We start from the raw sequence: 14,051 nt of genomic DNA on the forward strand, positions 1-14,051 counted from the left end.
CGGAGCTCTGTCGCCAGGCCCTTACAGCGGCCGGGGCTGCGGGAGTTCCTGCACAGGGAGCTCCTGGGGGCCGGCCTCACGCCTTAGCCAGCCCTCCAGCCTCCAGGGCCCGCGTGTTGCTGTGGATGTCATTAGCGCACCAGTGCCCCCCAGAGCGGAGGAAGCAGAGGACACACTGTCAGAAAGCTGTGGCCAGGAACCTCTGTGTGGCTGGCCAAGTTCGATCCTGGCTCCTGGCTTGGCTTCCTCACCTCTCAGTGAGGGGGCAGCTTCCATGTTCCCAGAGCCCATGTTTCAAAAGCTCGGTCCACTGAGGCCCCAGAGTTCCAGACCGCCTTCTGAGGACTGGCTTTTTACTTTATTATGTAGCCAGAGGGTCTACTGCGGGAGGCTTTTTCCTTTTCTTTTTCTTCTTTTTTTTTTTTTAGATAAGAAATGGAATTCCAGATGATGGCAGTTTGTTCACTGCAGCTGAGTAGTTGTAAGTGTGCTTAATTTGAGTGAAGCTTATTTACAGACATTTTAGGAAATAAATCTGGGAAACCATTTGTGATTCTTTGCAGTCGGCTTTGAGAAAGAAAATGGCTATATTTTAGATTTATTTTATTCTCTTTTATTATAAAAGCAATACATGGTTGTTGCAAAAAAAAAAAAAAAAAAAACCAGAAAACACATAAACACAAAATAACAATCCCTTGTAATCCTACCACTGTCTTCTTTTTGGTGTATTATCCTCCTAGATTTTGTTTCTGATACATGGATGGATGGATGGATGGATAGGCAAATACACAAAATAAGCATTAAAATGAAAATTAAATCATGCTAGTCGTCTTTTCTTTCAATCATGAAACAATATATCAAAGAAAAAAATTCCACATCTATTAATTTAGATAGGCACCTTTGTTTTTAATATCTGTGTAGTATTTCATGGGCTCAGTGAACCATAATTTATAAAACCAATCCTCTATTAATGAATAGTTAAATTGTCTTTTTTTTGTCTTTTAAACAATGCATCCTTACCCATGTGCATTTGTTGAGTGGTCCTTTTATTCCTTTAGTATAAAGTTCTCGAAGGAGACTTAAGACTCTTCAAGTACCAGGTTTTCTATACACGAGATAGAACTGATTTATTTCTTCATCATCCCCTTTCATCCTTGCCTATATGACAAGTGGAAAAAAATGTTAACTTGTTTTAATTACACTTTTTAAATCACCAATGAGTTTGAGCAGTTTTTCATATATTTGTTGGATTTTTAAATCCTTTTTATGTGAATTACCTGTTTATAACCTTAATCTATTATTCTATTGGGTATTTATATTTATCTTATTGAGTCATGAGAGTACTCATATATGATGGCTATTAACTGTATTTCTTATGCATATTACAATAGTTTTTCCCACTCATTTTTCTTTCATTGTTATTTGTATGGTTTGGTGTTTTTTTTACCAAACAAAGTAAAAATTTATATTGTCAGACCTAGTCATTATTTCAATGATTTCTGACTCTATTGTGTTCCTTAGAAAGGACTTCTCATACAAAGATGGTATATTTATGTAATATTCATCTTAATTTTCTTCTACCACTTTTATGGTTTTATTATTCTACTTTAGTATACATTTTACTCTAAGGTTTATCCTAGAATAAGATAGCAAGTAGATTAATTTTTTTTTTTTCTAAAACGTTCATCCAATTACTTCAATACCATTTATTACATAGTTCATCATGTTTTTGGTTTGTTCAAGTCTCAGTTTTTGCCAGACAGGTTATGATGTAGAGGAAACATAATATTTAAATCCACTTTGAAAATATTAATAAACTAAAGCTCTTTGGTTTTAATAGAGGTCTCATGGGAGAATCTACAAGTCAAGAATTTCAGGAGGGAGCACCTCTCCAGTTCTGATTCATCCGACAGTGTTTGGAAAGACTTCTCCTTGGATGAAATTGAGAGGACCTTTTGCCAAGAGGTGAGAAGGTTTTCCTGATTCCAGGATTATCCAAAATGTGGACAGAGAAAACTGACATCTGTGGAAAGCCAGTAGGTCTGGAGTTATTTCTAAAATTAGCTTTGATCCTACCCCCGCCTCACCACACCCTGAGACTTCCCCCATCTCCTACTAGTGATTCGTCAGTAATAGCAACGGTGAGGGGAGAGTGACTCTAAGTACCGCCTTCACGCTACTCACATACTAAATCTTACCAGAAATATTTGAGGCTTATGTAAAGACATGATACAACTTAAGTAAAATAAAGGAAAACTTGAATAAATAAACAGGTCTTTTCTAGTTCTTGGATTGGAAGATTCACTAATAAATGCCTGCTCTCCCTACATCTGGATGGAGAGATACATGTATTTTCTTTTGAAAAGTTATAATAGAGGACTTTTCCTATCACATGTAAAATAATTTATAAAGGTATAGTAATTAAGACAATATAGCACTGGTACAGCGATGGACATTCAAATTGATTCAAAACAATTGTTGGATAATGAACCAATCTTTAAATGCGAATGTAGCATTTGATGTGAGGCGTTTCAGTAAGGTGTGGTGGGGCAGGGAGTGGCAAGTTCAGTGACTTTTAATGGATAATTCACTAGCCAGCCATTTTGTGGGCAGGAGCTTGTAACCTTCCACTCTTCACACCAAAATAAATTCTATATGCATCATGTATTTAAATTTGAAAATATGCAGTGTGGGTGAAAAAATTTTAATCTTGAAATTTAGACTTTTAAGGATGAATTAAAGCCTCAAAACTATAGGAAAAAGATTGATAAATTAGACTACATTAAAATGAAAAAGCTTTTGTACAGCGAAACTATATAAACAAATAATAAACTTGGCAAAATATGTGCCACATAAACAACAGGTAAATAATAACGGTTCCTAACATACATAGAACTTTTACAAATTATTAATATAAAATTTTCAGTAGAAAATTGTCAATGAGGAAAAAATGAACAAAAGCCAGTGTTGATCAGGGCATAGGAGAAGTGAGCACTTAATATAGTCTTAGTCAATTGGTAAACCTTATTTTTTCTTGTTGTTGATGCATTTCTTGTTTTCATAAAAACATGACCATTACAAAAAAAGTAAGCAATTCTGAAAAGTATAAAGAAGGAAGTAATAAATTACTCAAAATCTACCATCCAGAAATAATGAAAGACATTTAGTGAACATAATTCTAGGCCTGTCTTTATTCATTTATATGGAAGGATGGCTGCATCGGTGGGTGGGTGGATCTATAGACATAATTTTATAAGAAGAGAATCATGCTCTTTTTTTTTTAAACAAATAGGCATATTTAATTTAAATTTCTTTGAATTTACCAGAAGAACACATCATCGTCACCCTCATAATAACCATTTCCTGGGGCTGCCTACGTGCCAGGCAGTGTCGTAAGCGCCTCCCAGGTGTTCTGTTCAGTCTCCGTGGCACTGCTACCATCCCAGACGCAAGGTGAGGAAACCGAGGCACAGACAGGTCTAGCGGGCTGCCCGAGGCGACCTTGCCAGTAAGTCCCGGAGCCAAGTGGAAAGCCCAAAGTCCTCAAACGAAGCTAGAGATATTTATGAACTATGGATAGATGTTTCATTACCACAAGAGACGTTAGTCTCAAAAGAGACTATGAGACAAGGAAAGAGATTAAGAAAGCCATTAGGAGTTGGACAAATTATGGCGTTGTCGAAGGACGTCTCAGGACGGACAGTGCGGGCTGGCTCCCTGCTTGGACACTCAAGGCGGCTGGCACTTCGGTCATTTTTTTCTACTCCTCCCTCTCACCTCACAATTTTTGCTGTGTGTATTTTGTTCTTAGTCAGAGTTCATACTATTTACCTTCTGTCCTGTGACCACAACCCCGCGCGTCATTCGCCTTCGCTGTCATTTTGCGTGGACTGTGGATCGCCCGCGCATCGCTGTGCTTCTGTGCTTATCCCTTCGAGTTCTTTATTTTGATTTATTCCCAGTTAGTTGATTTCATTGTCAAGTAATTTCCTTAAGGAAGGCTCACGGGTGCTTTTCCCTTTGTTTTTTCATATTCGAGACTATCTCCCTTTTGCTTTTTTACTAGGACAACAACTTGGCTGAGTATAATTTCATTCATCATACTTTTTTTTTTCTCAAAATGTTGTGTTTTTCTGTTGTCTTCTGGCATTGGGTGTTCTTGGGGAGAAGCCTGAAGCCAACTGATTCTTTTCCCTCGTGTAGATGATTTTTTTTCCCCCAACCCAGATACCTAAAGTGTTTTTTCTTGAAATTAAAAAGCAAAACGAAGCCACCTTGGCACGGAGCATTTTGTCCAAGCGTCCTGGAGCACAGTGTGTGCTTTTGCCGTACAGATTCAGTTCTTTCATTTCAGGAAAAATTTTGCCTTTGTCGTTTCACTAAAATCTTCTCCCTGCCTCCATCCTTCTCTCCTTCCACCCCAACCCCATCTTTCTTCCGTCTTTCCTCCTTTCAGCGGTATTCCCAGTTATCCTTGTATTGGACCATCTTTGTCCATCCTCGATAGCTGGCAGCTCCTCTCGGATTGCTTTAATCATTTTGTCTCCTTCCTCTGCCTTCATTGAGATTCTTTCTAGCCATTCCTTTACCATTACTTTTAATTTCAGCCTTGTCTCTTATTGCTGTTTCTAATTTGTTTTTTCATTCCGATAATGATGTTATTTTTGTTTTCTATTTTCTTGGCTTTGAAATATTCATTCTCATATCTTTTATCGTTTTCTCATCTTGTCTGCAAGCTTTTCTTTTAATGAATTCATGTTTTTTATTTAGTTCCTTTTAATGAAATGAAACCTTTGCAGGTGATGTGTTTATATTTTTTTGTATTATGTTTCCTTACAGATTGGGTTCTTTGGCTTTTGCTTGTTGTTTGTTTGTGTCTGTCTTTTTTGTAGTATGTTTGCATAGTTGCAAAGCCATTTGTTTTCACTCTATGCTTAGGATGTGATTCACCTACATTATAGATATAGCTATATTATCATTTTCACTGCTGTACAGTTTCCCATCATCTAAATAAACACAAATTATACACTCTCCTATGGATGAATGTTTGAACTGCTTTCTGTTTCGTGGTGTAAACCGTTAAGTGGGTGCGTGTGTACATATCTTCTGGTGCCTGTGCAAAGGTTCTCCAGGAATTACACTTAGGAGTGGAATTACTTGTTAGGTTGTAGGGAACACACGCCTCAGCTTTAATTGGCAGTGTCAGACTGCTTTTCAAAATACCAATGTACACTCTCACCGGAAGCATGTGAGAATTCTTGTTGTCCTACGTACTCACCGACATGATATTGTTAGGATTTAAAATCTTTACCAGTCTGAGGCAAGCGAGATGGCATCTCAGCTATGATTTTAATTTTCATTTCTCTTTTTACTGATGTGTCGAGCAGCGCTTTCCATTTCTCAACCTTTCTTTAGAACATGATTGGTAAAAAAAAAAAAAAAAATCCATTTTTAGGAAATATTTAACGAGTGCCTACCGCATGCCAAATCATACTTCTTTGTAGACAATTCTCAGTGAAGAAAACAGACACCGTCTCTCCCTTCATGGAGAGTGCGTGACTGCACATCAGGGAGAGAGATGTCAGACGAACACGCACATGCATAAAGACAGTTTTTCTTGAGTTGTACGACAGAAGGGGACGGGGTGTTACGAGAGAATGACAAAGGGGACCTCATTTAGATCGGAGAGTAGGGAAACGTAACAATCAAATGTGTAAACGTGGAAATAAAGTTTACCTTTCACTTGTCCACAATAATATGATGACATGCCATACGTCATTTAAGAGTATATCCCAGTTCTTGTGGAAAGAAACTTAATGCAGACTGTTAAATGAAGAAAGCATTCATCAAATATGAAAGAATAGTATGATCCCATTTTTGTGAGACTATGATATATGTTTATATGATCACGATGGGAGTTTGGGGAACACCATGTAAAAAAACGTGGCGTCATCATGTCCTTTTAGATACTTTGCTGAAGCGCTTGCATTTTGATCTCCCGTTCCATTATAAACAATAACAATGACAACTCCTAAAAGGTTATACTTGTCGCCAAGATGACGCTTCTGTTTCATTCCCTGCTCTTTAAAAAAAGAAAGAAAGAGAGAGGGAGGGAGGGAAGGAGGAAGGAAGGAAGGAAGAAAAGAAAGAAAAGAAAGAAAAGAAAAGAAAGAAAAGAAAGAAAGAAAAGAAGAGAGATGACACCAGTGCGAGAGGCTGACAGCTCAGTCCAGACTCAAACAGCCTTTCCAGTGTCCAGGACAGAGGTGCCCGTCTGAAGGTGAGCCGAGGTCTGGGTTCAGAACAGCCCAAAGAATTAATTTATGTCAGAAACCCTCTCTGAAACAAACCTTACTGGAGACCAAATGCCATGAAGACGTTAACTGTGGATTTCGTTGATGCAGCAAGCACACCGAGGCCCTGCTCCACACGTGGCTGTGGTTTCCCTCCTCAGGAGTCTTTCCCAGGCACCCCACATTCCTGGAAGAGAGATGGGCAAATTTAGCCATCTTTGGGGTTAATTTTGCACAACTTCCTAAGAAGCGTAAGCTCTGTGAGTCTCCAAATATTTTCAAAGATTTTCCTCATAGATTTCCAATATTCTTGTATACTCTAAGGAAATTTTAATGAATCTGCTTCTTATTCCTTTTGTGGATAGAGACTCTTGTACATCTATTTCCATGTTCCAGTAGCTTTTTAAAAAAGTCACCTTTTAGACCAAGTTGGTGGCTATTTTGTTTATCTTCTTATCCCAGTCAGCAAGGAAAACTGAATCAGATAAAGCAAAGAGGGTTGTAAGTATTGGAGAGTATTGTTGTTACTCAGTAATAAGCAGCAGGAAAACCTTTGGAAATAAAGCCCATCTTCATAGTATTTTTATGAGTCATATAAAAATCAGTGGTTAACCTACTTTACTGCATTTTAGAAGTCCCACAAGCAAAGCTCATTCACCCTGCTTCTTTGTAAGAATTCCTCATTAAAAAAAAAAAAAAGAATTAAAGAAATGTCCGATGTGTACTGTTTATGCAATCCTTTATCAATAATTTCCCTTACTATGAAAGCTGCTTCTAGTTTTAATAAAATGTCGCCCGCTTTTTTTGTTTGATTGACCTGACTTAATCATGAGAAACAGGGTGGCTCACAGTAGGGAGATGGTTTGAAAGTATATTAAGAAAGATGTATCAAACTGGCAGATCCACAGAGTATTTTTAGCTCTGAAATTTGAGGTGGAGCTATATTATATGTGCTGTTTTTCCCCGGGAAACTCAGCTGCCTTGTCAGTTGAGTAGCTGTAACTGGGGATGCTGTTTTGTAGTGAGCTCATCAATTAAACATTTGAAGTTCGCTACGTGCCATCATAACCTTTTTGATCAATTTTTGGAGAGGAAAGTGTGAAGAGGTTTCAGTAAAAATAAAATGGTCGAATAGCTCCATGAAGCTGACTTCTGTGAATGTAACACTACTTTTAATTTGTTGCAGCTTTCGAAGTCCTATGAGAGGGTCGAGAAAGCCCTGAGTGCGGGGGACCCCTCCAAATGTGGGTGCATATCTTTGAATTACCTCAAGATCGTCCTCGACACCTTTGTATACCGGTTACCGCGAAGAATTTTTATCCAGTTAATGAAAAGGTGAGCGTCCCGTCATTTCTTTGTCATTTTTCTTCCCAAACGTCAACCACGAGAATAAGGAACAGCTTCATTTATTTTTTATTAATGTTTTGGACTTTTTTCACGATTGAAATTTTAACACATGCGAAAGTAAAGAGATGCAGAGAGCGAATGCAGTAGGCTCCCCAGGACCCAGCTCCGACGCTGTCACGAGCGAGCACCTGGTATGTGGCCCCGCCCCTTTTTCCTCGTCCCCACATACTTTTGAAGCAAATACCAGACATCATATTTCATTGCAAAGATCTCACTGTGTGTCTCTAAAAGATAAGAACTCTTTTTAAAAACAGGGTGAAAATACCATTTTCATACCCAATGGAATTATCAATATGGTAAATATCCGGTCAAGGGTTCAAATTCAACTGATTGTATCATATTTTCTTTTATAATTTATTTGAGTCAGGATCCACATAAGGTCTGTCCATTTCAATTGACTGATTTACCACAGTTCCTTTTTCATCTCTAGGGTCCTTCTCCACTTGTTAATTATTTCCCCTGCGCGGCGTTTGTAGAAGTCTGGATTATTTGTTATGTTGAGTTTCTTACAATATCAGTCTGACCGATTGCAACACACAGTGACATTTAACGTGTTCTCCTGTCTCCCCCCTAACCCCCTCCTCCTAACTGATAGATATACGGGCCCATGTTCAATTCGGGGGCAACAATACTTCATAGGGGCGGCGAGCATGTGTGGACTGGCTGTTCCTCTTTTCGTGATGTTAGCAGCCACGTCGATGGTACTGATACCCGCTTATTCTCTGGAAATGGTAGAGTGGTGATAGTCCGCATCTGTCATTTCTTCTTCTGGTGGGAATCTTTCTGTAATGAAAAGTCCCCTCTCCACCTCTGGCGATGGCGAGGCAGCGTCAGCATAAGAAAAGCAGGAGATCTCTGTTCTTTCCCGTCGCTATTACTGCTTTTCACAATAGTGAGTTGGTTTCCTAGCATCCTCCAAAAATGAGCAACGAGTGACTTTTCTTAAGAAATATTATTACGAACTCACGAATATAAACATATTTGACACGTTTTAATTCATTCCAGCGGTTATTCTCGTTGATACGCAACTTGTCTCATTTGGGCCTGTGGGCGCCTTTCCGAGTGGGCTCCTGAGCCCTTCGATGGGACCTCGTAGTCTCCGATGGCCGTCTTGCTTTCCGGTGCGACACAGCGCACCAGGCTCTTCTGGTGCGCCTCTCGCCCCTGGCCCGGAATAAACCAGTTCTCCAAAGACCCCTGTTTCTTTTCAGTTGGAAATGGTACATGTAGACCAAACTCTAGGTAAGGAACACCGCCTTTAACTTCCCTGGTTTCTGCCCAGGTAACTCGAGAGAACCTTTTCTCGGGGGAAGTAGGGTTGAGGCTAATGGGAAGATCGTCCTATGAAACTCCTACCTAGAAAGAAGAGGCGTGAGAGGAGCAAGGGGAAAAGCAGTGTGAAGCTAGACCAGCCGGGCCGCTTCCCACCGCCTCCCTTTCTTGCCTCAGTGCCCCAGGCACCCGGAGAGTCACTGTACTGCCACATGGCCGAGTAAATATTTCCATGGCTTAGAGAACGGCTTCGCTTTCCTGCCTGTACACAGTGAAATATTTTTAGGAATTACTTTCTTGCATCAGTAAAAGTTATATAGCCATTTCTTTTCATTTCATTTTCAAAATTATATAAGTAATAATTTAATAGCAATAAGAAAAATCAAAAACAAAAAGTCGCCATGCACCTTAGATACAGATTCACTGTTTTCATTTTTCTATATTCTCTTCGTAGCTTTGTAGCCAAATACACGTATAATTTTTACGTAGCTGTAATCCAAGCGCACCTACAGTTTTATATTGTGCTTTTTAAATAGGAAAGCACATTGCAGACATTCTTCATATCGGCTTCATAGCCTTCCAAATTATAAGTGTAATGGACGTACATTGAATGAGTGCTTTTTCTCTGCCAGTCATGGTGGGAGGTGCTTAGAATGCAGAAATACCAACGAACTGCCCCACGCCAGGGCGGCTTACCAGGTAGTGGCTGTGCACACTGACAGGCGCACAGAGCGAGCCGTGGAGGCTAAGAACACAGCAAGGTGAATGTCCACATGCGAATATTGTGAGTTATAAACTAGGCATGTCCCCTGGCACAGATCTGGACGATCTGTCGTATCTTCCTGGTCAACCGTTTCTTTTATAATTATATAGTTACCTTTTTATCCTTCTGACTTTTATGATCTACCTTATCTGATATTAAAACACCCATAACAATTTTCTTTTTATTAGTATTTGTCAGATATATGTTTTCCCAACCTTTGACTGTCACTCTTTGGTTGTCATGTTCTGGGTGTGTTTCTTGTAAAATAGCATTTATCTGTATTTTAAAAAACCCCAAACAAACATCTTTGCCTTTTTAACAGTGAAGTTTTTGTCCGTTTCCATTTATTGTGATGGGCGTTTGGAATTTTTTTTACCCCTTTATTTTGTATTCTCCGTGATTTGCCCAGCTCCTTCTTTTTTTTCTTTCTCTGTTTGGTTCTGAGTTTTCCTTATCACTTTTTCTCCCTCCACGATTCTAAGACTTAAATATTTTATTTCTTTTCTTAACAGAGGTTACCCTTAAAATTTTAACGTGTCGTAAGCTTATAAAGCCTAAAGTTAATATTTCTATCATCCTGAATAAAACAAGCACTTTCAACTTACACATTACCGTTGCCTAGTGTTTCTATCCTGCCTTATTTCTACAGTACCTGAATTAGTCATTTTTCTTCTTTTTGACAACGCTCCGTGCTGGTTTGGGTTTTCCTGTGGCCCCGGGCAGTTTGCTCATCATGGCTTAGTAAGTCTCACTCCTTTGTTCTGAATTCAATTTCCCGAAGTACACCCTTCAGTGGACCTTTACGTGAGGTCCGGTGGGTGCAAATTCGGCCTTTGTCTTCAAACATGTCTATTTCTACCTGGTCTTTAATAAAGATTTGGCAGGAAATAGAATCCGTGTTTGAGAGTGAGTTTTCCTTAGCGCCTTGAAGACACTGCTCGCGGGCTCAGAGTCTGCTGCTTAATCGCCAACGCTCGATAAAAGGTGATTTTACAAGAAATGTTCTGAATGCCTCTAAGATTTCTTTTTATTTCTGTCACCTTACAGTTTCTCTACAATGTGTCTTGATATAGATGTCTTTATTCAACCTTCCCAGACTCCGAGGGCGGGTGTCTTTCATGGATTTCAGAACATTCTGAGCTATTGTTCCTTGAATACTGGCTCCACCCCATTCTCGCTGGTCTTCTGGAACTCCGATTACAGCTGTGCTGGACCTTCTCGGTCCACTTACCCTGCCTCTTAGACTCTCCTTATATTTCCCGTGGCTTTATCTCCCTGGGCTGTGTTCTGATCATGTTCCTATAACCTGTTTGGTTCCCTAACTTTCTTTGACTGCGCCACATCTACTCACAGCCTTGGACAATCCCAGGTCTCCTGACCCCAGAAGGACATTAAAGCCCCAGCCCCCGAGAGCCCACGCTGAACCCCAGGGTGCCATTAGTGCACCCCGCTCTGTGCAGGTCTGAGGGACGCCAGGACAGTGTGGGGCTGGCTCACGTTCCGGCTGCTCTAGAGATGGCCCCCTCCTCGCCTCTAGCACCCGTGCATTTCCCTTTCCTGGCTTCAACTTCAGCCCTATGGTTAAAATGATTTTTGTTATATTTATTCCAGTAGTTGTAGAGATATTTGATGTATTTCTATGTGACTAGACCAGGAGGTTGGGGGTGACCGACCCACTGTGTAGTCGGAAATCTTACCTTGACATTTCGATGCCGGCTAGGAAGGCAGAAACGTCTCCAGAGGGGAAACAGAACCAGGTGGAGCCTCTGACAGGTACGGAGGCGCTTCCCACGAGGACAGCCGGAGAAGGCAAACTGCATTTCCAAAGGGGCCGGTTTGATTGGGTTTTGCGTACGTTTATTGGTTCACTCATTTGTTCAGTCAGTCAGGTAACGAGTGATTCTTGAGCACTTATGATATGCCAGGCCTGTGCTAGACACCAGGGGCTCACTGGGGGAGAAGAAGGACACGCTCCCTGCCCTCGAGGAGCTTGGCCTGCTGGTGGAGGAGACGGACGAGCATGTGGGCGATGAGAGGACGTGTGCAGGGTGAGACTCAGCAGGGACTGTAATGCAGGGTGACAGGGAGGGGCTCAGACTTTTCTAGAATGGTCTGGAAAGGCCCCTCTGAAAAAGTGAGGTTTGAATAGAGACCTGAGGTGACGGGGCGGGCGGTCGGGGAGAGCCACAGGAGCAGACATGAGCCACAGTCTGCAGGACCAGCCCGCAGGGCGTGTTTGAGGCCCGCTGGCGGGAGGGGGAGAGGCGGGGAGGGTCTAGGGAGGGGCTCGCTTGCAGTCAGTGGTCAGCGCAGGGGCTGTGCACAGACTTTGCAGGGGGTGGCGCGTTGACGCTGTTAGAGGCCGGGTCCAGAGGCACAGTGCCCTTCAGCAGGCTCTTTCCTCAGAAGGTATTTCTGAAAGTTGGACTCGAGGCCAGGGTGTGAGGGCCCGTGCGAATTTTCGTAATGATTGTCATATTATTCTCTCGAGAGATAGTCATGGCTTATTCTGCCACCGACATTGTGTGGCTGTTCCGGTTTCGCATTCTTTCCAGCGTGATGGTTTTTTGAGTCAATTTTATCACCTTTTGGTTAAATTTTTTTTAATTCGATAATTATGAACAGATAACCATTTCCGTCATAGGCGTTGCAGCTGTTTTTCTCAGCTTGCTGTTTCCGTGTCGGTTGCGTGATACCGCTGTGTTTCTAAGTTTACATTTTAATATAATCAAATACATTAATCTTCTTCTTTTGGAATGTTCTCTGTTGCTTAAAAATCTATAAATTTATCATTCTTACCCAGGCTTGAAAAAAGCCTTTTTCTACTCTGCTTGCCCTCTGTATTTTTTGAAAACAAAGCACTTTATAATCCATCCTGACATGAGGCGGGTATCCGAATTAAAATATTTTGATCCAAATAGGTAATCTATTTTACCATCGCACTTGTTAAATAATCCTTTCTTTCCTCATTGTTTTTTTTTAAGGTGAGGCAACCCTTGGTTGACCTCACAGATTGCAAGGACCTTGTCAGCTTACGATCCTTTTTTTAAAAAATTTTTTACGTCTATAGCACCTGGTCTTCCTAGGTGCTCTCCCATCCAAGTACTAACCAGGCCCGACCCTGCTCAGCTTCCGAGATCAGATGGGATCGGCCTTGTTCAGGGCGGCGTGGCCATAGACCCCATTGTTTTGAATGTCTGCGTTGTCATATTTTAAATTCTTATCGGCGTTTGGTTTAATGTGTGTCCCCCCCTGTCCCGCCGACCTGGATCTCTCCCGTGCCTGGACACTGCCGTGCGGGGCTCTGTGCGCAGCGGTCCATTAGGCCGCCTTTCACTCCGCCAGACCGTAGAGAGCATCACGCTCCCCGCACTGTCGCAGTTAGTTTTTCACCCGTTTCTTGAATTTAGACTTTGGTTGTTGAGGACTTACCGCTCATTATGTCATTGTCTACGAGAGTGAAAGCATTGGCCTAAGAAAAATGACTTAGAGGTGGGACCAGTGTCAGCAGGGAGTGGCCCTGGGGGCGCCCTGGCCTCTGGGGCAGCGCTGATGTTCCCCTTTTCTTTGCTCTCCTCTCATCCCCCCTTCTAGAAAGTGGGGCAGTTGGGACACCTGGTATTGCTAGGAGCCAGCTCCCTGACCTCCCCTCGACCTGTGCATTCACAGCATCGCGAGAAACCATAATTCATCTTCTAACTTTAGGTGGAGCATATTTGCTAGCTTACCAGAATGAGTTCCTGATTATATTGACAAATTCTGTATGACTTTTGTATCTGAAAAATGATGTAAGCGTCCACTAAATAACCTGTACACGAATGTGTGTAGCAGCTCCATTCATAATCGCCCGGGCTGGAGCCGACGCCGTGCGCTTCAGGTGCAATCGCGTGAACGAACCGGCACACCCAGACGATGGAGCGTTTCTCAGTAATAAAAGGGAGCGAACAACCGACACACCCAGCACCGGTGAATCTCGAAGGCGACCCGTCTCGGAGGTCACTGTGGAGGGTCCTGTGTACATGACCTTCTGGAGAAGGCAAAACAGCAGGAAAGGAGGCGAGATCAGTGGTGTCCAGGACCAGAGCTGGGGGCGGGCACGAATCCAGGGGGGCACACGGGACGCATGTAGGGTGGCAGGGCTCTTCTGTGCCCCGGGCGTGGTGATTTTCGTGGGTCCATGCCGGCAGCCTTGGAGACGCCGCAGGTTTGGTTCCCGACAGACCTCTGCAGTAAAGCGAGCATCGCGATAAAGTGAGTCGGAATCATTTCGCTTCCGATCTGTAAAAACGCAGCGTCTGTGAAGCGCAGTAAAACGA

At 42.0% G+C, this 14,051-nt stretch overlaps 1 protein-coding gene and 1 pseudogene across 6 annotated transcripts in view; one reads left to right on the forward strand and one right to left on the reverse strand.

Moving 5' to 3' along the window:
- The window catches only part of EFCAB6 (EF-hand calcium binding domain 6), a 183,415-nt gene that overhangs the window by 57,845 nt on the left and 111,519 nt on the right, over positions 1 to 14,051 (forward strand). For all 6 annotated transcript variants that reach the window (XM_025050627.1, XM_025050628.1, XM_025050632.1 and 3 more), the window contains 2 exons: positions 1,841 to 1,965; positions 7,480 to 7,628. In XM_025050627.1, the coding sequence (XP_024906395.1) occupies positions 1,841 to 1,965; positions 7,480 to 7,628 (274 nt within the window). The remainder of the gene's footprint in view (positions 1 to 1,840; positions 1,966 to 7,479; positions 7,629 to 14,051) is intronic.
- LOC112484275 lies at positions 12,797 to 12,915 on the reverse strand (annotated as a pseudogene).

The sequence above is a fragment of the Pteropus alecto genome, unplaced genomic scaffold (assembly GCF_000325575.1).
Source record: "Pteropus alecto unplaced genomic scaffold, ASM32557v1 scaffold157, whole genome shotgun sequence".
Lineage (NCBI taxonomy): Eukaryota > Metazoa > Chordata > Mammalia > Chiroptera > Pteropodidae > Pteropus > Pteropus alecto.